This window comes from Schistocerca nitens, chromosome 2 (genome assembly GCF_023898315.1).
Source record: "Schistocerca nitens isolate TAMUIC-IGC-003100 chromosome 2, iqSchNite1.1, whole genome shotgun sequence".
In the NCBI taxonomy this organism is placed as follows: domain Eukaryota; kingdom Metazoa; phylum Arthropoda; class Insecta; order Orthoptera; family Acrididae; genus Schistocerca; species Schistocerca nitens.
The window spans coordinates 303,590,274-303,616,812 of record NC_064615.1 but is presented as its reverse complement, the minus strand read 5'-3'; the positions used below and the strand labels follow the sequence as shown (position 1 = coordinate 303,616,812).

General features: G+C 40.3%; 1 protein-coding gene across 1 annotated transcript in view; it reads right to left on the bottom strand.

Annotated features, from left to right (window-relative positions):
• LOC126236066 (pyridoxal-dependent decarboxylase domain-containing protein 1) overlaps positions 1 to 26,271 on the bottom strand; it is an 84,153-nt gene extending 57,882 nt beyond the window's left edge. The window contains exons 1-4 of the mRNA XM_049945117.1: positions 26,126 to 26,271; positions 25,744 to 25,926; positions 16,071 to 16,297; positions 12,318 to 12,507 (exon numbers count right to left, since the gene is read on the bottom strand). Coding sequence (XP_049801074.1) covers positions 12,318 to 12,507; positions 16,071 to 16,297; positions 25,744 to 25,926; positions 26,126 to 26,188 — 663 coding nt within the window. The 5' untranslated portion in view covers positions 26,189 to 26,271. The remainder of the gene's footprint in view (positions 1 to 12,317; positions 12,508 to 16,070; positions 16,298 to 25,743; positions 25,927 to 26,125) is intronic.
• Between the last annotated feature and the right edge of the window lie 268 nt (positions 26,272 to 26,539).

Genomic DNA, 26,539 nt, shown 5'->3' with positions numbered 1-26,539 from the left:
AGCCCAGGAAAATCGACTCGCAGAGCTAGCAGAGAGCTGCAAATTCCACAATCAACTGTATGGAGAGTCCAACGAAAAAGGTTAGTTATGAAACCTTATCGTCTGAAATTGGTTCAAGCACTGTCTGCAGCTGATAAGATTAAAAGAATCGATTTCTGTGATTTTATCCTTGCTCAAATGGAAACAGATGAATCTTTCGTTTCAAAGATTGTGTTTAGTGATGAAGCAACTTTCCACACTAACGGGAAAGTCAACCGTCACAATGTCTGTATATGGGGCACTGAGAATACGCGGGAAACAACTCAGTATGAACGTGACTCGCCTAAGGTGAACGTTTTCTGTGCCATTTCAGCCAATAAAGTTTTTGGTCCCTTTTTCTTCGAGGGTGCTACTGTAACTGGACTACAGTATCTGGAGATGTTAGAGAATTGGCTGTTCCCTCAGCTTGAACAAGAAGCACAACAATTCATATTTCAGCAGGATGGAGCGCCACCACATTGGCACTTACCTGTCCATAACTACCTGAACGTCAACTACCCGAGGCGATGGATCGGCCGCCAGGCAGCCCGTGATAGAGCACTTCATCACTGGCCTCCAAGAAGCCCTGATCTTACCCCCTGCGATTTTTTCTTATGGGGGTATGTTAAGGATATGGTGTTTCGGCCACCTCTCCCAGCCACCATTGATGATTTGAAACGAGAAGTAACAGCAGCTATCCAAACTGTTACTCCTGATATGCTACAGAGAGTGTGGAATGAGTTGGAGTATCGGGTTGATATTGCTCGTGTGTCTGGGGGGGGCCATATTGAACATCTCTGAACCTGTTTTTGAGTGAAAAAACCTTTTTAAATACTCTTTGTAATGATGTATAACAGAAGGTTATATTATGTTTCTTTCATTAAATACACATTTTTAAAGTTGTGGTATTCTTTTTGAATCACCCTGTAGATCGCTCTTGTATAGACCCTCTATATACTCCTTCCACCTTTCTGCTTTCCCTTCTTTGCTTAGAACTGGGTTACAAGTGGTTCTCTTTTCTCCAAAGGTCTCTCTAATTTTCCTGTAGGCAGTATCTATCTTACCCCTAGTGAGATAAGCTTCTATATCCTTACATTTATCCTCTAGTCATCCCTGCTTAGCCATTTTGCACTTCCTGTCGATCTCATTTTTGAGATGTTTGTATTCCTTTTTGCCTGCTTCATTTACTGCATTTTTATATTTTCTCCTTTCATCAATTAAATTCAATATTTCTTTTTTTACCCAAGGATTTCTGCTAGCCCTCGTATTTTTACCTACTTGATCCTCAGCTGCCTTCACTACTTCATCCCTGAAAGCTACCCATTCTTCTTCTGCCATATTTATTTCCACCATTCCTGTCAATTGTTCTCTTATTCTCTCCCTGAAACTCTGTACAACCTCTGATTCTTTCAATTTTCCAGGTCCCATCTCCTTAAATTCCCACCTTTTTGCAGTTTCTTCAGTTTTAATCTACAGTTCATAACCAATAGATTGTGGTCAGAGTCCACATCTGCCCCTGGAAATGTCTTACAATTTAAAATCTGGTTCCTAAATCTCTGTCTTACCATTATATAATCTATCTGAAACCTATCAGTATCTCCAGGTTTCTTCCATGTATACAACCTACTTTTATGATTTTTGAACCAAGTGTTAGCTATGTTTAAGTTATGCTCTGTGCAAAATTCTACCAGGCGGCTTCCTCTCTCATTTCTTACCCCCAATCCATATTCACCTACTACGTTTCCTTCTCTCCCATTTCCTACTACCGAATTCCAGTCACCCATGACTATTAAATTTTCATCTCCCTTCACTATCTGAATAATTTCTTTTATCTCATACATTTCATCAATTTCTTCATCATCTGCAGAGCTAGTTGGCATATAAACTTGTACTACTGTAGTAGGCATGGGCTTTGTGTCTATCTTGGCCACAATAATGAGTTCACTATGCTGTTTGTAGTAGCTTACACGCACTCCTATTTTTTATTCATGATTAAACCTATTCCTGCATTACCCCTATTTGATTTTGTATTTATAACCCTGTATTCACCTGACCAAAAGTCTTGTTCCTCCTGCCAGGAAACTTCACTAATTACTATAACTGACTATAACTTATCCATTTCCCTTTTTAAATTTTCTAACCTACCTGCCCGATAAAGGGGTCTGACATTCCACGCTCTGATCCGTAGAACGCCAGTTTTCTTTCTCCCGATAATGACGTCCTCTTGAGTAGTCCCCGCCCGGAGATCTGAATGGGGGACTATTTTACCTCCGGAATATTTTACCCAAGAGGACACCATCATCATTTAATCATACAGTAAAGATGCATGCCCTCAGGAAAAATTACGGCTGTAGTTTCCCCTTGCTTTCAACCGTTCGCAGTACCTGCACAGCAAGGCTGTTTTGGTTAGTGTTACAAGGCCAGATCAGTCAATCATCCAGACTGTTGCCCCTGCAACTACTGAAAAGGCTGCTGCCCCTCTTCAGGAACCACATGTTTGTCTGGCCTCTCAGCAGATACCCCTCCGTTGTGGTTGCACCTATGGTACGGCTATCTGTATCGCTGAGGCACGCAAGCCTCCCCACCAATGGCAAGGTCCATGGTTCATGGGGTGGGTCCATGGATAAACCACAAAAATCCGCTGCATTATGCCACACACAAGACAGACCTGGACTGCAGGCAGATTGGTGAGACTAGATCTGATGGGCAGGGTCTGCACATTAGTGGGAACCAAATGGTTTCAGATCGGCAAGCCTGATCTGTTAGAGATAGCCACAGCAATGACCTACGGCTTTGTCCTGTGATGGAAATCCACTCGTGTGGCCAGCTATTAACATGTAACAGATACCATGTTGATGAATGAGACCATTGTGATCAATCCATGCAACAGGTAAGTTGCGTGAATACTCAGAGAATCAATACGAATCAGAATAGGTAGCAACTCACTGTAAAGATGATCGTCGAGCCGCAGACAGGCAAATAGAAATTACAATAACATTCTCATAACGAAATTTTTGGTCATAGGCTTTGTCAGAAAATGAGAGCTCACACATTTTCATACACTCACTCAAACACAACTTGTGCACATGACTGCCATCTCTGGCCACTGTGTCAACAGTCTCTGAGAATCATATCCAAACAAACCACTCCTCATGCCTCCCTGCCTCTCGTCGGCAGCTGCTAGGCTAGCGGCAAAAAGTGGTGGCATCACTGACTAGAAGCTGAAGGGAATGGTAGAAAGGGGAGAAGCAGTAAGAATGAGAGAGTCGGGAAGTGACGCACGTACTAAGCTTCGCCAAGCCAGTGATGATACATGACTTCTCAGTAAACAAACCTTTACATCTACCAAGACAAAAACAAGATTTTTCCAGTTTTTTCCCCCCAAATTTTCCTGATACATTTGAAATTCCCTGATATTCCCTGATTTCCAGAACTTGTGGCAACCCTGCTCTGTTTCCTATATCACAGGTGAGCAATGAAGCATTGTTTATCTTTCCTCTAATTTTATAATTTTCCAATTAGTGCATATGTTTGCACGGTTCAAACAATCTCATTTTTATGTTAAATCGAATATGACTACTGTCTCAATTTATCATTTAGCCCTAAAAGTGGGCCACACTAAAAAGAATAAATCAATCTTTTTGTGGTTATTGTTTCTATGCAAGTCTTATTAGCTGCTCATTTGTACATGGGGGTTTCCATGTACGACACAAATGTGTCTGGCAATTCACTGGGACTGATTATGGAGAGGCAGCATACTCTTTGCCCCATTTCTGGGACTGAATGGAGGCGTATCGGTTTTAGCTTAACTAGATGCATTAGGAGCAGCCTTGGAAGGAAGCCAGAGAAAATAAAATCATTCTGCCATATAGAAAGGAGTGTCGTGTCATCAGCATCAGCTCAGACAACTGTATACAAATTTAATATTTTTTTAACTGATGAAGAAGAATGTCTGTGGTTATGGGGGTACATGAACTCGCAGAATAATCAACACTGGAGTTCTGAAAATCCTCATCAGTTATGTCAAGCCCCTCTGCGTGTTTTGGAAACATGAGTGTCATGTGCAATTAGAGCAACATGAATTACTGGACCAATATTTCCCCCCAACCCTTATAGAGGATGTGTGTGTTCTTTCTATGCAATTTATATTCCAATATACCTTAGCTGTTACATATTTTCATTTTTAATTGTTTACCCATTTTATGCACCTTTTTTTAAAAAAGAAAATCACATTATATGACTACAGTATGATGCAATAAATGTACATTGATTTTTGTAATTTGTTTCAATAAAATGGTTGAGTCTGATGTAATTAATGGTATGCCCGTATAGAGGATGTGAATGTTCGGATATGAAGTAATGAAAGGCACCTACAGTCTTTTGCAAACAACAGCTTTCAGTTTTGTATTAAACGTCTACCACATTTGTCACTGGATGTATCTTTTGTAATGACTGCTATATGCATTTCTGTATTCAAATTGTAGTCTACAAGTGCATGACTGCATATCAATGTGACCACACCAGGTGTTTTCTGGCATGCTGTCTTTTACATATAGCTCACGTGGCTCTGTGACACTGGTTGTAAGCACTGTTGTTTTACTGTTTTTCTTTTTGCAATAAAATTCAGACTGTTTGGTGTTCTTCCTTCCTGACCCAACCTCATCTTTAGACAGGTAAGCAAACGAGAGTGGAACTAACAACTGACAAAAAGACACCCCATCAAGTGCACACACTACCAATGCACCTGTCACAGTCTTATGAGGTCTTTTTAATGACACAAACTGCCCTTCAGTTGGATCGATAGTTGTGTGATGTTGCTGTATGTAGTAAAGTAAACACTTATTCGTACATGATATGTCACTTCCCTATTATTCTGGAAACACATGGAATTATGATTTAATTTTATTGTCTGGCTAACTCTCAAAATTTTAGTTATGTATGACTGACTGAATGTTTAGACTGTAACCACAGCATATCTGTTTCATGCATTATACAGTAGTACACTCACAAGAAAATTTCTACACAGGCAAAACTGAACAGAATTGTAGTACTTAAAAGAAGAATATTTTAAATCCAACCAATGATGGCTGATTATTATTGTTTAAAATGCAAGAAGGATTTGTAAGAAATGATAAAATTCTAAAAATCCAGATATTTATCTCTCATCTGACGCCCAATTAGAAATTTTGTGACAGTGAATTCAGTTACTACTTCAGTTCTATGGAGGAAAATGGTTTTTTATGAACATCTGAAGAGTGGAAGTGGAAAACATTCTAAATTGCAAATCTCACATTTGTCAGGAGAATCAGAACCAATATATCTCTTTTTGAACAAAACTTATTTGTATGCACACAATGAGAAGGTACTGACACCACATAATTATCCTGCCTACGTTATGACTGCAAAAAATGGAAAAATTATAAAAAAAATAATTTATCAAGAATGTTCTAAGTGCCATATCAGGAAACTAACTGGTTCTCAGTGCTAATAAGAAGGGTTTTGTTCCTGATGAGATGCAAATTTTACTGCCACATAATATCATTGGTGTCCAAAGATGTTGTTATGTATACAGTTGTCCTAGCAGTGTGTGTTCTCCGTCTGTGCGTGTTCCTTGTTCAGTGTACGGTCCTTTATGAATAAAGTTATTCATTAAACACGTGTCGTTGCCGTAATTTCAAGTCCTAATCCTAACAGGTTATGGTCCCAGGTTTCACACGATCGGTAAAAGCTTTTGTTTATACGAAAATGGAAATTCGTAAGCTGAAGTGTGGGAATAAACTGAGTCCGTTAACGCGAAAAATATAGTGCACATGGCTGCTGCACACGGAGTTCGAGTGGAAACGTTATTACGCGATAACTACGACACATGGAGAATTCAAATCGAAGACACTCGCCGCTGCACTAGCAGCGTACAAAGCGAGGTTAACTGCAGACAGGAAGGCGAAGGCAGACCTCATTCTATCCACCAGCCCCACGGAACTGAAGCAAGTGAAGAACTGCAGCACATCACGTAAGGTATGGCTCAAACTTGAATCAATTTATGCATCAAAGGACCTGCTCACAAAGCAACGCTACTGAAACATCTTACTCTTCACAAGATGCAACCTAGTGACGATGTAACACAGCATCTTAATGAATTCTTCGATGCAGTGGACAAATTACAAGCAATGGACGCTAATGTAAATGATGATTTATTGTCGATAATGTAGCTCTACAGTTTGCCAGATAGTTACGATAATTTTAGGTGTGCAATCGAATCTCGTGGTAACCTAGCTGATGTCAAGACATTAAAAGTGAAAATCTTGGAAGAAAACATATCCATCGCAAGAGTGGATATCCTGCTAATTCCATCTGTTTGTGAAAGCAGGCCAGTCTCTGCACTTTGCCAGACTCCCTAGCAGCCACCTAACGTGAGAGTTCAGAAAGACAGTGAAAATGCGAGTGCTGCAATGTTTGTCAAACCAGTCAGGCCTAAACATTTCGTAAACAAATCAAAGGCTGCCTTAAGTGACTGTGCCAAATTGGAACAAAAATCAAAACAGAAGCAAAGGCGGGAAAAATCATCATTCAGGTGCAGTTTTTGCAACAAGAAAGGCCACAAAGAAGAAGAGTGTTTCTTCAAAAGGTAGCTAATTGCGCAAGCTGCAAATAAAGTTGATGAAGCTCATTGCTGTTTTTCCATTAATGAACATGCTCCGAAGTCTTGTGAACCAAACGTTTTGTGGTGTATAGACAGTGGTTGCACATCACCCATGTGTAACGACCCTAAAGTGTTTACAAGCATAACCAAAGGGCAAGAAAGTTTAACGCTTGCAGACAACAGTGCTACGCAAGTGACAGCTAAAGGTGACGTACGCATCAAAATCTCAGCCAGTGATACAAACTCCATTACGCTGAAAAACACTTTGCATGTGCCAAAACTCGGAACCAATCTAACCTCAGTCATGAAGGTTGTGGACAGCAATCACATTATTACCTTTGAGAAAAATCGCGCAGTTATAAGGGACACTAACGATAAAGTTAAGGTGATTGCAAGAGTTGGTAACCTGTTTTACTTGCATGAAAAAAGCCCAAAGGCATGTACAGCTGCCGAGACAAAAATTATGAAATGTGACACGCAAATCTGGCATGCTCGATTAGGACACTTGAACTCTGGAGATATGATTAGAATGCTCCAGGATGAGTATATGACAGGCTTGAAATTCAGTGATGCAGACTTCACCAAGTGCTTATGTCTTGAAGGAAAGATCACATCCACCCCCTTCACCAGGCGGGAAGAAAATATAAGTGACCTTCTGGAGTTAGTACATTCAGATGTCTGTGGGCCAATGAGAGAAAAATCTCTAGGTGGTGCAAGATATTTTGTAACCTTCATAGATGACCACTGCAGATGGTGACAAGTCTACTTTCTTCGACACAAAGGGGAAGTTGTGGACAGATTTGTTGAATTCAAGAACTTTGCTGAAAATCAGACTGGATGTAAAATCAAATCTTTCCAGTCAGATAACGGCAAGGAATACTGCAATGAAAGGATGGACTCCATCTTCCGAGGAGCAGGAATACAGCGACGTTGAACAGTTCCTTATACACCACAACAGAATGGTGTTGCTGAACAAAAGAACCGATCCATGGTTGAAGTGGCTCGCTGCATGATGCTGGAGTCTGGACAGCCACCATCACTTTGGGCCGAAGCTATTAACACAGACAACCACATCCAAAATCACTGACTAACCAAAGGACTTTCAGGTGGACCTCCATATGAAAAGTGGATGGAAAAGACACCAGACCTGTCACATCTTCGTGTATTCAATGAAAGTGCCATCATCCTGGACAAATCGCCAAACAAGGGGAAGTTTGATCCGAGAGGCAACCAAGGAATCTTCGTAGGCTACTCAGACTGTTCAAGTACCTATCGTGTGTGGGTGCCAAAAGACCACAAGATACACACATCACAAGATGTCAGGTTCCTTGATCATAACAGTTTTGAACCGAAGCAAACCTATGTAGACCTCTCTGCAGATGAACAACAACATTGCCAAAGAAGAATCATCTGCATGGAGGTTTCGCCAGGAGACTTGAGTGACAACAGAAGCTGTGAGTCAGAATCACTCTCTGATGAAGAACCACTTTACGGTTTTGAAGAAGAAGAAGAAGAAGAAGAAGAAGAAGAAGACACCTCGCTACCACACGATATCATTTCAAGTGATAACCTGTCATGTAGCGAGGACAGCAATTCCTCAAGTGTCACACCTGCTCCACAGCTTGCACCAGATGTTTCAAGTCATCACATCAACTTTGCTGCTAGTGCAACAGAAATCAGCATTGAGGATGCATTGAATGGTCCAGACAGTCAAGAATGGTTTCGCGCTATATATGATGAAGTCAAGTCGCTAGTCAAGAATGAAACCTGGGACATTGTGGACAGACCAGCAAACAGAAAAATAATTCCAGAATGAGATTTTCACTCCGCAGCGGAGTGTGCGCTGATATGAAACTTCCTGGCAGATTAAAACTGTGTGCCCAACCGAGACCCGAACTCGGGACCTTTGCCTTTCACGGGCAAGTGCTCTACCATCTGAGCTACCGAAGCACGACTCACGTCCGGTACTCACAGCTTTACTTCTGCCAGTATCTCGTCTCCCGAGTTCGAGTCTCGGTCGGGCACACAGTTTTAATCTGCCAGGAAGTTTCATATCAGCGCACACTCCGCTGCAGAGTGAAAATCTCATTCTGGAAACATCCCCAGGCTGTGGCTAAGCCATGTCTCCGCTGTATCCGTTCTTTCAGGAGTGCTAGTTCTGCAAGGTTCGCAGGAGAGCTTCTGTAAAGTTTGAAAGGTAGGAGACGAGATACTGGCAGAAGTAAAGCTGTGAGTACCGGGCGTGAGTCGTGCTTCGGTAGCTCAGATGGTAGGCAAAGGTCCCGAGTTCGAGTCTCGGTCAGGCACACAGTTTTAATCTGCCAGGAAGTTTCAGAAAAATAATTGACTGCAGAACTGTCTTAAGAAACAAATACGGTAGTGATGGATCCTTGCTAAGAAGAAAGGCCAGAATAGTTGCATGAGGATTCAACCAAAGACCCGGAGTTGACTTTGTGGAAACATTCTCTCCAGTTGCAAGAATCATTCAGACTCCTCATGGCTCTGGCAATGAAGTTTAACTTGCATGTCTCACAGCTGGATATCACCACTGCATTCCTCAACGGTGAAATTGATACTAAAATCTTCATGAAACAGCCGGACTCGGTAGCCAAGTTCTTACAGAAGATGATAGATGTAGAGGAGGACCATCACATAGCCAAAAAGTCAGATGATATGCTCCAGAAGTTAAAATCTGGTGACAAAGTGTGCAAGCTTACAAAAGCCATCTACGGATTGCGCCGAGCTGGCAGAGAGTGGCATGCCAAATTAAACGCCACATTGATGTCAATCGGATTGCAGCCCACTAGTGCAGATCCTTGTGTATATGTGGACAGTGTGGGGAAATTCTCAAGTCTTCCTGCTCACTTATGTTGACGACATCATAATTGCGTCATCAGACCCGGAAAGGACAATGCAGATCAAGAACAAGTTATCTGCCAGATTCGACATCAAGGATCTTGGTCCTGTGAAATGCGACCTGGGCATTGACGTAAATCAGTCTGTTGACGAACTCACGCTGTGTCAAAGTGGCTACATCAGAGAAGTTTTACACTGATTCCAAATGGATGACTGCATGCCCGTAAGAACCCTGTTGGTGACCAGGATCAAACTGGATGTTGCAACTGCAAGTACAGCGGATGGGACTTAGTATCCCTTCAGGGAACTGCTCGGAGCGTTGATGTACATCGCCATTGGCATTCGACCTGATATATGCCATGCAGTCAATAAGCTAAGCCAATACAACAACAGCCATAATCTTGTTCACTGGCAGGCAGCTAAACGAAGCCTTACATACCTCAAGGGAATAATTGACAAGAAACTAACCTACGTCAAGGGTAAAGAGGGAATATTTGGTTTTGCAGATGCAGACGGGGGAAATTCTGATGCTGACAGGAAGTCGTATACTGGTTACAACTTCATCTCGTGCAAGTCAGCAATCTCATGGTGTTCGCGCAAGCAGAGGACCGTCACTCTCTCATCAACTGAGGCTGAGTATATGAGTATCTCCGAAGCAGCAAAGGAGGCGATTCACCTATCAACCTTCACGAAGGAGCTTGGTTTAGCGGAGCTGTCAAACATTGTACTGTTCAATGACAACCAGTCAGCTGGAAAATTGGCAAATAATCCAGTTTTCCACTCAAAGACAAAACATATTCACATAAAGTACCACTTCATTCGCCAGGCCCTGCAAGATTATCTACTGAAACTGGAATATCAGTCAACAGAAGACATGGTAGCAGATGTGCTGACGAAGGCCCTTCCTGCACCGAAGCACGAGATGTGTGTTGGGCTCTGACTGCGAACCTAGAACCACAAGCTTAAGGACTCAGGTTCACCGATTTATACCTGTGTGTAAAAATTGAGGGGGCATGTCGAGATTCAAATTTTACCGCCACATAATATCGTTGGTGTCCACAGATGTTGTTATGTACACAGCTGTCCTAGCAGTGTGTGTTCTCTGTCTGTGTGTGTTCCTTGTTCAGTGTGCGGTCCTTTATGAATAAAGTTGTTCGTTAAACACGTGTCGTTGCAGTAATTTCAAGTCCTAATCCTAACAGTTCCAAGTGCCATTAATACACAGGCACTATGTTTTACTTGTGATAATACAAGTAGAGGAGTAAAGCAATAATATTTAAACTAGCAGAACTGTAGTCAACAAAAAACATTTCTCATTTCTTTCACATTTCTGCAGCATAACAATATTAAATTCACAAAAAAACATCCCTCAGTATTGACTTGTTTCTTATACAACTCCATTATTGTGATCAGATGTTGCAAAGTTTACGGTAAACTCTCATGCTGTTAAACAAACGGAAACTCAACAGTTCTTCCTGTTTTGCAGCTAATAAACATGGCATGGAAAGAAGTATGGCATAGCCTGTGTCTGCCATGGTCTTTCCTCTTAAGTAAACTGACAGTTTTCCATTCTTCTGTTTCAGAATTAGAATTGTAAATAGCTATACCCCCGCCGGCGAAACATTGCACTTGACAGTTCGCTTTTTGTCTAGTTAGGTTGGCTATACTGTAATAGCGATGTTGTAACAGCAGCCTCTATACACACAGCAGACGATACAGTTTTCTGTCCCGTCTCGTAAATGCAAGCGATTGAGCAATTACAGTGTATATAAGAACTTGTTTTTAGTTGCACTAGACAGGAAGTAAACAACCGTATAATAATGCATGTAAAAGCATAACAATGCTTGAGATGGATGAGTATAAAACACTTTGATCATACTGAATTTGGAGATTTTACATACTTGCATTGACAACAATGTTTCAGCAGTACCTTTAAAATCAAAGAAGTCAGTTGTATGCACTGGAATTACATGGAATGGGTTCATAACTTTAACTGACTGAACTCCTGAGCGAAGCACTGCTTGACACACAGACCATATACCTTCTAGTAATGAATGTCTAAAACATTTTCTCTCTGATTTGACACTTGGAATAAGTCTAGGAATGTGCAACAGAGTACTGAGAATGCAGAAACACAGACTACATGTTTCTCAGAAAAATGGTATTTACGTTTTTCATTTCAACTCCTCATATGAATGCATTAAATTTGGAAAATTGGTTTGTGATAAATGAATCTTACACCACAGATTTAATGAAACATTGCAATTTTTTCTTCAACTTAACATCACACTCCACATGAAATTAAAAAAAAAAAGTTTCATTACGTACAACACCACCACTAACTTTTATATTTAAGAAGATAAAAAAGTAAGAGACACGACAGAAATATCATAAGAGATTTCAAACACAGTAACTTTTGGGAGGATATATAGCCTGGCAGCAGTCTACAATAAATTATCTAATACCAAATCCATGAAATCCCTTCAAAATAAAATCTAGTGTGGACCAAATGATCCAGCTATACTATCCACAACAGTTAAGTGCCTCATCCACCACATACAAATACAAAATTGTCTGCACTGTACAGTAACTGAACATCTGAATTACACACTTCTTTTACTTTTCTTTCTTCTCTCTCTCTCTCTCTCTCTGTTTTTTTTTTTTTTTTTTACTTCCATCCTGCAAGGAAGCCAAGCTATCTAGTGACAGCAAAAATATGACAACAAAACTAGGTATAACTTATTCTTCTATTTAGTTGTATTATGACGATTAAGTGCTTCCACATAAAATACAAAAGGTTTACCTGACGGCAGATATGTTGAACAACTCCTAGAGGTGAAGCAACACTACTATAAATAACAGGAGGGTGTGACGAGAGGGCTTCGTAGCCATCCTCAAGGTATTTCGGATACTTATAATGCAGCATCATACGAGTCAGCCGTACAACACCGTCCATGGGATCATCATGGAAAAATGAAGCACTGTCGAGAAACCTGCAAGGATAAACAATTCTTTTTATCTTTTGATACTTCAAGGATGAGGCTACATCAATATTATTATGACATTCAGTTTAAAGAAGCAATCCAAGAATAATGCTTGAGGCATGACGTCTTATATCGCTCCTATCTAGAGCCTGTGTATTGGGAGAATGACCTGTGCGTGCACAGTGACATATGGTCTGAAGCGGGTTCAGTAGAGTATGTAGCTCTAATTTTCATCCACCGGAGTACCGTAGCGGACAGAGACATTCAAGAAACAGGTCAAGGGAATGTTTTTGTGAATTGTTCGGTTTTTTTCTTGAAGGCTTTTTTGTTTATTAATGTTTGTACAGTTCTGTATATGCTTATAGTAGTGTGAATGATGCGTGAATGTGATCTAAAGTAAATATGTAAATCATTGTTCTACTCATGAATGCTGTAGTAAGAGGAAGTTTTGAAACAGTGTGAATGCAGATGACGGAGAATTTTGTATCATAATATGTTAAGTAAGTTTATGGTAAAAGGAAAGCTACTTCAAGTGCAAATAAAGATAGTTAATAACGTAAAGTATAATACAAATATCAAAATGTTAAATATTTATTTCGGGAAAAGTACAGGTCGAAAGTGTGTTATTTGTTGATTGGTTAGTCATGAAAAGCATGGACTAACGAGGGAGAATGATGTTTTTCTATTGGCCTTAAAGAAAACTGACCAATGAGAACATAGTATTCTTGGTGCGTCTTTTCTCTCGGAGATATAGAATGCTAACGTGAGTCTTAAGTAGTCGGAGCCTAGGTGATACGGTCATGTGTAGTAGGAGTTCCGAAGGAAGTTATAGTTTGCAGGTTTTATTTGTGCTACATGTTTTGAATGTGTTTTAAGTTAAAGGTATATTTATACCGGTGTGTTTCTTTTAGGAAGTACACATTTTTTAAGTAATTTTGTGTATGAGAAAAGACAGTAAACCCACATCATATATTCAGCAGATTGGTGAGTGAAAGCTTGAGTGCATTAGACACCGATAAACGTAATAGAGTAGCGAGCATTTTCATTTAAGAAAAGTCCGTGTTTAGTAGCTGTTCAGATTTCGCGAAATAAGTTACCATAAACTTGCTAACGTGAATGAAAGGATTTGTGCATGGCTGTGTTAGGATTAGCATGGGCTTGGCAGTGGATGTGTAATTCTCAACTTCAGAACATACCGAAGTTTTGCCAGTATTTCCACCTTTCATTCAAAATTAAGACCTTTTCCCAATTTTTAGAGTAGTTATGTCATATTCAGCCTGCTGCGAGTCCCAGTACGGTAAATTTCCGCTCGGCTTTCCTACCGGCGATCTGCTGTGACTAGTTCACAGGTAGGTGCTAGTAAAAAGGATGGAAGGAACTGTGCCGTCCCAAGCTCACTATAGTCGAAAGTAAATACGGAAGCTAAATACTTTTACAGTCACCTACTGGCAGAAATGTAATTGCAATTTCAATTCAAATAAGAGAAACTTTTTGTATGAAATTTAACAAAGCAGCACAATAATTTTGACAGAACACTGTATTGTCCAATAAAGAGATGTCTCCTGAAGATAATTTCTTAATATTCTTCATTTTTCTTCTGAGAAATGGAGTATAAAATGTTTATCAGAGAAGTGGCCCATAACCACAACTCAATACAATAAACGAAGATGATACTGTCATCAGAGTTTAAAGACTGCTGACCGAACATGCTGTAATTAAAAATGCTGTAATTTAGCTGGCGAAATAAGCAGAAGAAAAAATATCATTCTACGTGGCAGGATCTATAAAGGTTAACTACAGTGCAGTGCTCTACATACACTCCTAAATACAGGGTGTTGCAGGATGAATGACAAATATTTCATTATTTCAGGAGGCAGCTAAACAGACAATTTCAACATAAAACTTTCATATGAACAGTGTCCGACTTTCAGTGAGTGCAAAGACATAGCCTTTTGAAGATGACATATAAATCTGTGACGTATAATTGTTAAGTCTGAATATGATACATGAATCAAATTTGTAGTTTCAATCTACCCCCTGATGGTAATACCAGTGTTCAACACAATATTATGCTTCCTTAGTCACATTGAATCAACAAATGGTGAGAAGCAACTATCCTTTTCATAATACTGTCATTATTCCATCCTGGATTTTCCACTGTTTAACTTAATTTAACGATGCACAAGCAATCACTTATGTAGCAAACCAACTTAAGGTTTACAATCTGACATACATTTTCTTACCTTTTAAATGGACAAGCCCACTTGGTCAAACTGTAAAACAAACTTCTTGTAAAATAGAGCCGGCCGAAGTGGCCGTGCGGTTAAAGGCGCTGCAGTCTGGAACCGCAAGACCGCTACGGTCGCAGGTTCGAATCCTGCCTCAGGCATGGATGTTTGTGATGTCCTTAGGTTAGTTAGGTTTAACTAGTTCTAAGTTCTAGGGGACTAATGACCTCAGCAGTTGAGTCCCATAGTGCTCAGAGCCATTTTTTTGTAAAATAGAGGTTTGTTATATAGCTGAGTGATTGCACATTGTGAACTTTGAAAAACGGTGCAGACAACTTCCGTAGTACTGCAAATCACATCCGCATGTTTCCTAGTCTTTACTGAGGTTCATGCAACAATTCTTATTTTGCTGCTAACCAGTTTTCAACTGCTTGGTGCATTAGCAGATAATAACTGTCACAACTAAAGATACTGTCACTTGTGACAGACATACTATGAGTTATTAAAAATTAAAAATAAGTATTTCATACAAGATTAAATGGTTACATTTTAAAGCTTATTTTACTGTCATTATCCAGTTCTGTCTTGTACACATCAATTAAATTTAATTTAACAGAGGAGGGAAATGAATTACATTTCTTCATTTACAACTGCACTAACATTCTGTGTCACATGCTTACTTATTTCTGTGGAATCATATTGTCACAATGTGCAACAAATTGATGATTTTGCATTAGAAGATGCTTGACATAGATTAAAACTGTCTTTAGTAACCTATAGCTTCTCTCACTTTCTCATAACCAAATAGCTACAGATATGTCCATGTAACCCACATATATCTTTTATCCCAAAAGTCTTGTGGAATTGGCTCACATAGATCCACACATCACTGTTTTGCCAAGAAACAAGATTTAGGTTTAACATGCTGCTGACAACAAGCTCGTTCGAGGCAGAGCAAACGCTCAGACTGGGAAAGAAATCTGCCATTTTCTCCACAAAGGAACACTTCTTGGTCATAAGGAACAAACAGAAACCCTGTAACCAACTGCTCAGCTAGCGATATGAACCACTGTCCACCCAAATTAAAGTGCAGAGTGTTTACCACTGCATCAACTCACTTTGTCGCTATTTTTTGACTCTTTTCAAAGCGCTATTTCATTTATATTAGCTATAAAAATAATTTTCCTTTGATGATGTGGGCTCACTTTTATGGGTGGTTTAGGCTACATAAAAGTTTTGTTCCTGCTTGTGTGTAAAAATTAATTAGACAAATTTATTTGAACCGCAAAATTCATTAGAAGGGTGAGTAACAGTATGTCACATATAAAACGTATGTATAAATACCTGAATATGTGACTCAGCCATCTCGTAACATCTGATGTTATTTTAGTGACAAGTCTTTGAAGATGCTGTCTCTCCAGCCCCGATGCGTATGCAGCAATGCTCTGAGTCAGCACTGCTAGCCTCGAAATGGAATCCAGGGGAGGCAGAACTGCAACTGCTGGAGTGCTGACTCCCTCATCTTCTGCAACATCATCTCGATTTTTACCTTCCTCAAATACTATTAAATCCTGAAAAACAAGGGATATCCAGAATTAAAATCTCAACTGTCTGTACAGTGGCCAGATAATCTGCTTCCAAGCTGTGATAAAATCCAATGCCCAGCTATAATACAATAAAATTGCTCCTTGTGAAATCCTACATGCAACCTTTAGTTAGTTATTTACCCACCAACATTTGAAAGCACATATCTGCTTTATTTGCATCCTTTTGCAATGGAAAATCCAGGATGGACTGTAACAATATTACGAAAAGGAAAGTTGCCACTCACCATATAGCGGAGATGCTGAGCCACAGAGAGGCACAACAAAGAGACTCTCACAATTAAAACTTTTGGTCATTAAAGCCTTTGTCAACAATAGACAAAACACACACACACACACACACACACGCACACACACACACACACACACACACACACACACAAGCAACTCGCACACACGACTGCAGTCTCGGGCAATTGAAACTACACTGCGTGCAGCAGCACCAGTGCATGATGGGAGTGGTGACTGGGTGGGAGTAAGGAGGACGGTGGGGGTGGCGGATAGTGAAGTGCTGCAGGTTAGACGGAGGGCAGGGGTGGGCGATGAAGGAGCGGGAGGGGGAGGAGCGGAAAGGAAAGAAATAAAAAGACTGGATGTGATGGTGGAATGATGGCTGTGTAGTGCTGGAATGTGAACAAGGAACAGGCTGGTGTGCATCCATGTTTTACAGACAAAGCAATGCAGAAAATACTGAAGTTTTCAAGAAGAATATAATTTCAGGATTGTAATACTTCTCTATTTTTTCAGTTTTGACTGACAGCATTGTTACATAAAAATACTGTATGTCCCATTCCGCAACATCAATCGAAAAGACACATGTTTACAAATGAACTAATTTCTAAGATGATTAACCAAACCCACGTATTTCCAGGAAGACACTAAAAAGTTGGGGCTCTATACTGTCATTCTTAGTCTCGTGCTTCATGGATAATTAATTCTGGGTAATTTTCTATACAACTTAAAATATATATTGTTTGGCCTCTTTACAAGAAAGGTTATCTCAGAAACCAGTAACTAGTAACTAGACATTATGCTCGTCCGATTGTCCACTATAATTTAAGAAAGTAATGAACTGGTCCATACCTGTACAAAATATGCACTGATGGACCAAAACATAAAGCCCATCGAATAATACCTTCTGGCATAGTAGTCACATGACATGATAAGGAAACTATACAAGGGCAGCAGACAGCTACAAGGAATCATTCTAGAAGCAATATGGGCTTCAAATGAGTGACTTTGACAAACGTCATTGACACTATAATTACATTATAGTATCATTCACTATACACTATAGCATTATTCAGTATGCATTATAGTATCAACAATTGATATTTTCAATGTTACATTAGCCCATTTGACAAACATCAGTTTGTTAAGATCTGCTGCATGGGAACAAGCATTTTACAATCAGAAACAGCAAAGCTGGTCAGCTATTCTCATGCTACTGTTGTGAGTAACTATAGAAAGTGGTTGATGGCTGGTGAACCACTAGAAAGGAACAAGGTATTGGGCAATGCCACCTCATCACAGAATGTGGAGGCTGGAGGCTTACCCACCCCATAAAGCAGGATACAGTACGAGCTGTGGCAGATCTAATACAGTTCAGTGCTGGCACAGGCACAAATGTTTCTCAGCAAGCCGTTCAATGCACACTGCTGAACACAGGGTTCTGTTGCAGGTAAATAATAATGGCGTGTGACGAGGGCCTCCTGTTGGGTGGACCGCTCGCCTGGTGCAATTCTTTCGATTTGACGCCACTTCGGCGACTTGCGCGTCGATGGGGATGAAATGATGATGATTAGGACAATACAACACCCAGTCCTGAGCGGAGAAAATCTCCGACCCAACCGGGAATCAAACCCAGGCCCTTACGACTGACAGTCGGTCGCGCTGACCACTCAGCTACCGGGGGCGGACTCTGTTGCAGGTGACCCCTACTTATTTCTGTGTCAACCCGACATTGTCAACCACAACTGCAGTGGGCATGCGATCACTGAGATTGAACTGTGGACCAATGGAAATATGTCACCGGATCATATGAATCACATTTACTGCTACATCATGACAATGGTCATTTTAGGAAGAGGCAGGTGGCATGAGCACTATGCCTACTTACTTTCTGAAGGGTCAGCTCTCAGTACAGTGGTCAAAAGCAAACAAAAAATAAAGAACAACAGTACTCTTAGCTACTAAAATCCTTATATAGTGACCACTGACTAACAGTCCTGAGTCTCATAGCCAGGATCGATTGAAGAGCACAACAGGTGAGCCCAATAAAAGTTTGGAAACAAGACAGAAGAAGAAACAAGACAAAAATATATATATAAAAAAAATTAAGCCAACACTCTTGAAGCTGCAGTATTAGTTTGTGAAAGAACAAGCAACATTAAAAGATGGGGGGCAAACAACTCTGCGGAATTAGATAACTGGACAAAAAAGTATATGAAAAGTAGACTATTTTAGGTATGGTATAACAAAGGATACATGATACGACTAAAGTATCAAGAAGAAGCAAAGACAAGAAACAAAATTTCCAAAATTATTTATACAAGATATCCATATGGTGCAAAAAGTGGCAACTGACTAAGTAATGAAAAGTGTGAGTTCAAAAAATTTTAGTTATGTAATGAAGCATACAAATCTAAAGGCCGTGAATTCAACTGAATAACTTGGAATAATCAGATAGATAATGTTGTGGGGAATGTGAACCAAAGACTGTGATTTATTGGCAGAACACTTAGAAAATGCAACAGGTCTACTAATGAGATGGCCTTCACCATACTTGTCCGTCCTCTTCTGGAGCAGGAAACAACAGCTAGAGTGACACACAACATGTGCCGTTCACTGTAAGGTTGACATGCACCTGAGAGAGACAACTAAAGAGTTGTCATGAAAATTTAACTCAGTTGCAAATCCCAAAACTTTTAAATCATTGAAGTTATTTACTGTTTCTCTATTTCTCTATGCTGGACACCTGCCTCTGTATGTTTCACAAGTTTCTGAATGGGATTAATTATTTCTATAGTCAAACATTATAGGAAAGATCTTGTAGAACATAAATACTTTAGAATTAATGGAGACCACTCACCAAAAGGCAGAAGCACCAAGTTGTCGATAAGCACAAACAAAAGGAGAAAATACAACTACACTATTGATGGCACGCCTGGAGATATTTTTCCAAATTGTCTAGAGTTGGTGCATGGGACATGGCAGCAAGTTCACAATTCCTGAATCACCAGCTGGTGCCCTTGACATGTGCAACAATGAAGAGCAAAATTTTGTTTGTATCAAAGAACACTGTACGATATGTACCGACTAAATGCAGCAGTGCAGATGTTAAGATGCTGACGTCACATTCATTCAAGACGATGTCCGGCTATCCTTATTTTGGTTTTCCACGACTTTCCTAAATCATTTCACACAAATGCCAGGACAATTCCTTCATTAAGGTCACAACTGACTACCTGTCCTATCTTCATGAAGCATGCTTGTTTATTTTTCATGTCCGTATATTTTTGAGCTGCTTATTTGTTTGATTCAGGGGAGGGGTCCAAACAGCGAGGTGATCAGTCTCGCTGGATTAGGGAAGGATGGTGTATGAAGTCAGCCGTGCCCTTTCAAAGGAACCGTCCCGGCATTTGCCTGATGCAATTTAGGGAAAATACAGAAAACCTAAATAGGATGGATGGACGCAAGTTTGAATCGTCGTCGTCCTGAATGTGAGTCCAGTGCGCTAACCACAGTGTCGAAAAGTATCACAATGACCCCAAGACAAAGAACCAATGGAAACGTGGCTTCACCACCGATGAAAACGGCGAAGAAAGCTTCATTGGGTAAGGCAGTGTGTGTGTGTTTTTTGGGGCTGCCATGCTGTGGCATTTACAGATTGTGCTCATGTGGGGCAAATAGTCACAGGAGCATACTAAGTCTGAACGAGGTTACAGGAGTGTAAGACAATGTGTTGCACAAAGCTGCTTGAAGTGATGTTTTTGATCTACAATGATGCCCCCGCTCATTCCACAGAGGACCTAGTCACATATGCTACTGAGTGGTGGGCATTTCCAGAACAATGACTATGTGATTTTTAAGGTGGAATGTTTCCTGTACAGCCAAAAAGACAGATTTCTACAACCAACCTCTCCCCCAAACCACTCTACATTGTGAAAAATGTGCGGCATTGAAGAGTGAACACGTAGAAGAGGACTGACACCACTACCAATTTTCATGGTCGTACACTGATTTTCTTCACTGTAACTACTAAAACAGTATGGCTGCCCTTGGTATGTGCAATTAAAATCTAACAACTTAGGCCCCCGCATGCAGAGCGACTCAAAGTAATGTTAACGATGGGAGCTGGAAACAGCTTGGCAGCAAATTGCTTCCTGTACTGTTAAACAGCACCCCGCAGAAGGCACGACTGCAGAGTGACTCCTCAGTGAATAGCTTGCAACTCTTTCCCAACCAGTGCCAGGGACTTGGCGTCAGCGTTTCCTGAGATTTGAGTTGCGGCGTGTCCTTGAACACAGCTGTGTATTGGTTTAATTAGAAGAACAAGCAGGCTGTGGACATTAGCTTTACACAGTAAGTTAAAAAGCCATTCCATTTTATACAACTACAAGTTTTCAGGCTATTTCAGGAGAGAGGTGATTATAATATTAATGAGTTACAGTTGGAATCAGTGAACTCATACAAATGCCCGGGTGTAACAGTTTGTAGGGATATTAAATGTAATGATCACATAAGTTCAATCATGGGTAAAACATTTGGTAGACTTACTTTTTTGGTAGAATACTGGCAAAGTGCAATCAGTCTACAAAAGAGATTGCTTGCAAATCACTTATGCGACTCATCCTAGAACACTGCTCAAGTGTGTGGAACTCATACCAGATAGGACTAACAGGGGATATTGAACGTATATAGAGGAGAGGCTCCCCCCATGAACCATGGACCTTGCCGTTGGTGGGGAGGCTTGCGTGCCTCAGCGATACTGATGGCCGTACCGTAGGTGCAACCACAACGGAGGGGTATCTGTTGAGAGGCCAGACAAACATGTGGTTCCTGAAGAGGGGCAGCAGCCTTTTCAGTAGTTGCAGGGGCAACAATCTGGATGATTGACTGATCTGGCCTTGTAACATTAACCAAAACGGCCTTGCTGTGCTGGTACTGCGAACGGCTGAAAGCAAGGGGAAACTACAGCCGTAATTTTTCCCGAGGACATGCAGCTCTACTGTATGATTAAATGATGATGGCGTCCTCTTGGGTAAAATATTCCGGAGGTAAAATAGTCCCCCATTCGGATCTCCGGGCGGGGACTACTCAAGAGGACGTCGTTATCAGGAGAAAGAAAACTGGCGTTCTACGGATCGGAGCGTGGAATGTCAGATCACTTAATCGGGCAGGTAGGTTAGAAAATTTGAAAAGGGAAATGGATAGGTTAAAGTTAGATATAGTGGGAATTAGTGAAGTTCGGTGGCAGGAGGAACAAGACTTTTGATCAGGTGATTACAGGGTTATAAATACAAAATCAAATAGGGGTAATGCAGGAGTAGGTTTAATAATGAATAAAAAAATAGGAGTGCGGGTTAGCTACTACAAACAGCATAGTGAACGCATTATTGTGGCCAAGATAGACACAAAGCCCATGCCTACTACAGTAGTACAAGTTTATATGCCAACTAGCTCTGCAGATGATGAAGAAATAGATGAAATGTATGACGAGATAAAAGAAATTATTCAGGTAGTGAAGGGAGACGAAAATTTAATAGTCATGGGTGACTGGAATTCGTCAGTAGGAAAAGGGAGAGAAGGAAACATAGTAGGTGAATATGGATTGGGGGGAAGGAATGAAAGAGGAAGCCGCCTTGTAGAATTTTGCACAGAGCATAACTTAATCATAGCTAACACTTGGTTCAAGAATCATGAAAGGAGGCTGTATACATGGAAGAAGCCTGGAGATACTGACAGGTTTCAGATAGATTATATAATGGTAAGACAGAGATTTAGGAACCAGGTTTTAAATTGTAAGACATTTCCTGGGGCAGATGTGGATTCTGACCACAATCTATTGGTTATGAACTGCAGATTGAAACTGAAGAAACTGCAAAAAGGTGGGAATTTAAGGAGATGGGACCTGGATAAACTGAAAGAACCAGAGGTTGTAGAGAGTTTCAGGGAGAGCATAAGGGAACAATTGACAGGAATGGGGGAAATAAATACAGTAGAAGAAGAATGGGTAGCTCTGAGGGATGAAGTGGTGAAGGCAGCAGACGATCAAGTAGGTAAAAAGACGAGGGCTAATAGAAATCCTTGGGTAACAGAAGAAATATTGAATTTAATTGATGAAAGAAGAAAATATAAAAATGCAGTAAATGAAGCAGGCAAAAAGGAATACAAACGTCTCAAAAATGAAATCGACAGGAAGTGCAAAATGGCTAAGCAGGGATGGCTAGAGGACAAATGTAAGGATGTAGAGGCTTGTCTCACTAGGGGTAAGATAGATACTGCCTACAGGAAAATTAAAGAGACCTTTGGAGAGAAGAGAACCACATGTATGAATATCAAGAGCTCAGATGGAAACCCAGTTCTAAGCAAAGAAGGGAAGGCAGAAAGGTGGAAGGAGTATATAGAGGGTTTATACAAGGGAGATGTACTTGAGGACAATATTATGGAAATGGAAGAGGATGTAGATGAAGACGAAATGGGAGATAAGATACTGCGTGAAGAGTTTGACAGAGCACTGAAAGACCTGAGTCGAAACAAGGCCCCGGGAGTAGACAACATTCCACTGGAACTACTGATGGCCTCGGGAGAGCCAGTCATGACAAAACTCTACCATCTGGTGAGCAAGATGTATGAGACAGGCGAAATACCCTCAGACTTCAAGAAGAATATAATAATTCCAATCCCAAAGAAAGCAGGTGTTGACAGATGTGAAAATTACCGAACTATCAGTTTAATAAGTCACAGCTGCAAAATACTAACGCGAATTCTTTACAGACGAATGGAAAAACTGGTAGAAGCCGACCTCGGAGAAGATCAGTTTGGATTCCGTAGAAATGTTGGAACACGTGAGGCAATACTGACCTTACGACTTATCTTGGAAGAAAGATTAAGAAAAGGCAAACCTACGTTTCTGGCATTTGTAGACTTAGAGAAAGCTTTTGACAATGTTGACTGGAATACTCTCTTTCAAATTCTGAAGGTGGCAGGGGTAAAATACAGGGAGCGAAAGGCTATTTACAATTTGTACAGAAACCAGATGGCAGTTATAAGAGTCGAGGGGCATGAAAGGGAAGCAGTGGTTGGGAAAGGAGTGAGAAAGGGTTGTAGCCTCTCCCCGATGTTATTCAATCTGTATATTGAGCAAGCAGTAAAGGAAACAAAAGAAAAATTCGGAGTAGGTATTAAAATTCATGGAGAAGAAGTAAAAACTTTGAGGTTCGCCGATGACATTGTAATTCTGTCAGAGACAGCAAAGGACTTGGAAGAGCAGTTGAACGGAATGGACAGTGTCTTGAAAGGAGGATATAAGATGAACATCAACAAAAGCAAAACGAGGATAATGGATTGTAGTCAAATTAAGTCGGGTGATGCTGAGGGAATTAGATTAGGAAATGAGATACTTAAAGTAGTAAAGGAGTTTTGCTATTTAGGGAGTAAAATAACCGATGATGGTCGAAGTAGAGAGGACATAAAATGTAGACTGGCAATGGCAAGGAAATCGTTTCTGAAGAAGAGAAATTTGTTAACATCGAGTATAGATTTAGGTGTCAGGAAGTCGTTTCTGAAAGTATTTGTATGGAGTGTAGCCATGTATGGAAGTGAGACATGGACGATAACTAGTTTGGACAAGAAGAGAATAGAAGCTTTCGAAATGTGGTGCTACAGAAGAATGCTGAAGATAAGGTGGGTAGATCACGTAACTAATGAGGAGGTATTGAATAGGATTGGGGAGAAGAGAAGTTTGTGGCACAACTTGACTAGAAGAAGGGATCGGTTGGTAGGACATGTTTTGAGGCATCAAGGGATCACAAATTTGGCATTGGAGGGCAGCATGGAGGGTAAAAATCGTAGAGGGAGACCAAGAGATCAATACACTAAGCAGATTCAGAAGGATGTAGGTTGCAGTAGGTACTGGGAGATGAAGAAGCTTGCACAGGATAGAGTAGCATGGAGAGCTGCATCAAACCAGTCTCAGGACTGAAGACCACAACAACATAGAGGAGAGCAGCATGAATGGTCACAGGTTTGTTTAATCCATGGTAGTGTGTCACAGAGATGCCAAAGGAACTGAAATGGCATACTCTTTAAGACAGAAGTAAACTATCCCGAGAAAGTCTATTAACAGAGGCATTCGAACAGTCATTCTTCCCACACTGCATACATGAGTCGAATGGGAGGAAGCCCTGATAACTAGTACAGTGCGATGTACCCTCTGCCATGCACGTCACAGTGGTTTGCACAGTATAGATGTAGTTGTGGGAAACGGCATATTACATGTGTAGTGTATTGTGTTTACATCTATTGTTTAAAATAAAATTATCGGTACATCAATAGATGCAAATACACAAAAAATTGTAAAACATATCAATCGTATTCTTGTGTGTGTACAGCAGCCTTTGTCATTTTCTAAAATTACACTGTCAAGTGGATATGAAGATTGAAAATCCACAATTTCCGATATGTGTAAGTGCAATGGTGTTCACAAACAAATGATTTAATGAAAACAGACCACCATCACTGCATTTCTGTGTATGTAAATCTCAAGACATTGGGTTTTCAAAACAAAAGCAGCACTATGTTAACCCACAATAAATCACTGCAGTTTATATTTCTTTGGATGTATGGATGAATACAGAATTTTCTTCATTTTATTTATGTGTGTAATAATAATAATAATAATAATAATAATAATAATACAGAATCATGCCCTCCTCTGAGCTTCAATCAGCCCTTAACATGCTGGGCGTAACCAAAAGATGTTGGAGAGAAACAAATACAGTGACAATGTATGTTGTAAAGGTGTATAAAGGACATTCCAAAAATTTATAAATTCCACTGGTGTATTTATGACTCCGAGAATATTGGTACAACTAAGAATCGGTGTTCATATAGATACTAGTATGCTGAACAACAAATACCGGAGGATTACCTTAATACAAGGTTTTGTTGAAGGAAGAGGTTGTCTGCAAGACCTATATATTATTATTTTGAAAACATGAGTAAAAGGTATACAAGAGAGGTGCACCAACATTCAACAAGATGGCTTATTAACTGAAATAACATTTCTTCACAATTGTTACAATTACTTGCATGGAAAGAAACACTAATGTGTCGGTGGGAAGACAAGGTACGTATTCGTGGCATCATTACAAGTACCTAACAATCAAAATGAAAGGTGTAGCGAATACCTCCAAAATATTTATTATTTCATCCTTTGGCTTCCGTGGGAATGGTAAAAACCCATATGAATTTTCCCAGGCCTGTCCATTGCTTTCACTTCTTCCTTTTTCTGCTTTCTCCACAGCTTCCTCGAGGCGTTCAATAACCTGGGACGCCTGGAATTCAATATCTGTCACTGCCTGTGTAGGTTCCTGAAATTAACATGATATTATTTTTACCAGAAGTAGTGACAATTGTGCCTAAGGTGACAACAGTAAATAAAAAGAATTCTTCCAAAGACTTAACATTTCTTGGTACATTATTTTATAAAACTGCGATGTGTTTACTGAGGCGATTGATGAATAGTTTTTATGTTTTTTTATAAGATGTTACTCATTACGCGACAAATACCTCGAGCTGCTTGTCACTGGCTTCCATTTCCGTTTTCCCAATATTTACACCGGCATCAGCCATCGTGGCAATTACTTATCTTCATAGAAACAGAAAACTCGAACGTCACAGTAAACAAATGAACACCACTTCGCAACGTGCGGCATTATCATACGTCAGTACTTTATGCAGTAATCGATTATACGGTAACTCGACTGTAGCTTCGAGACTCCAATTTTTCTAGATTAAAAAAAAAAGAAGACGGCTAATCGATTTCCAAGCGAAAGCGCCACATCAAGCTGTTGACAAAACCTGATGCGCGAAGACCGCGATATGTGGTAAATACAGATTTTCTTCATAGAGTGTAAGGATCCCCGTTTCTGACCTCAGGAGTTTGTCGTTAGATGGTAGCAATGTCAGATTCATACTTTGTCA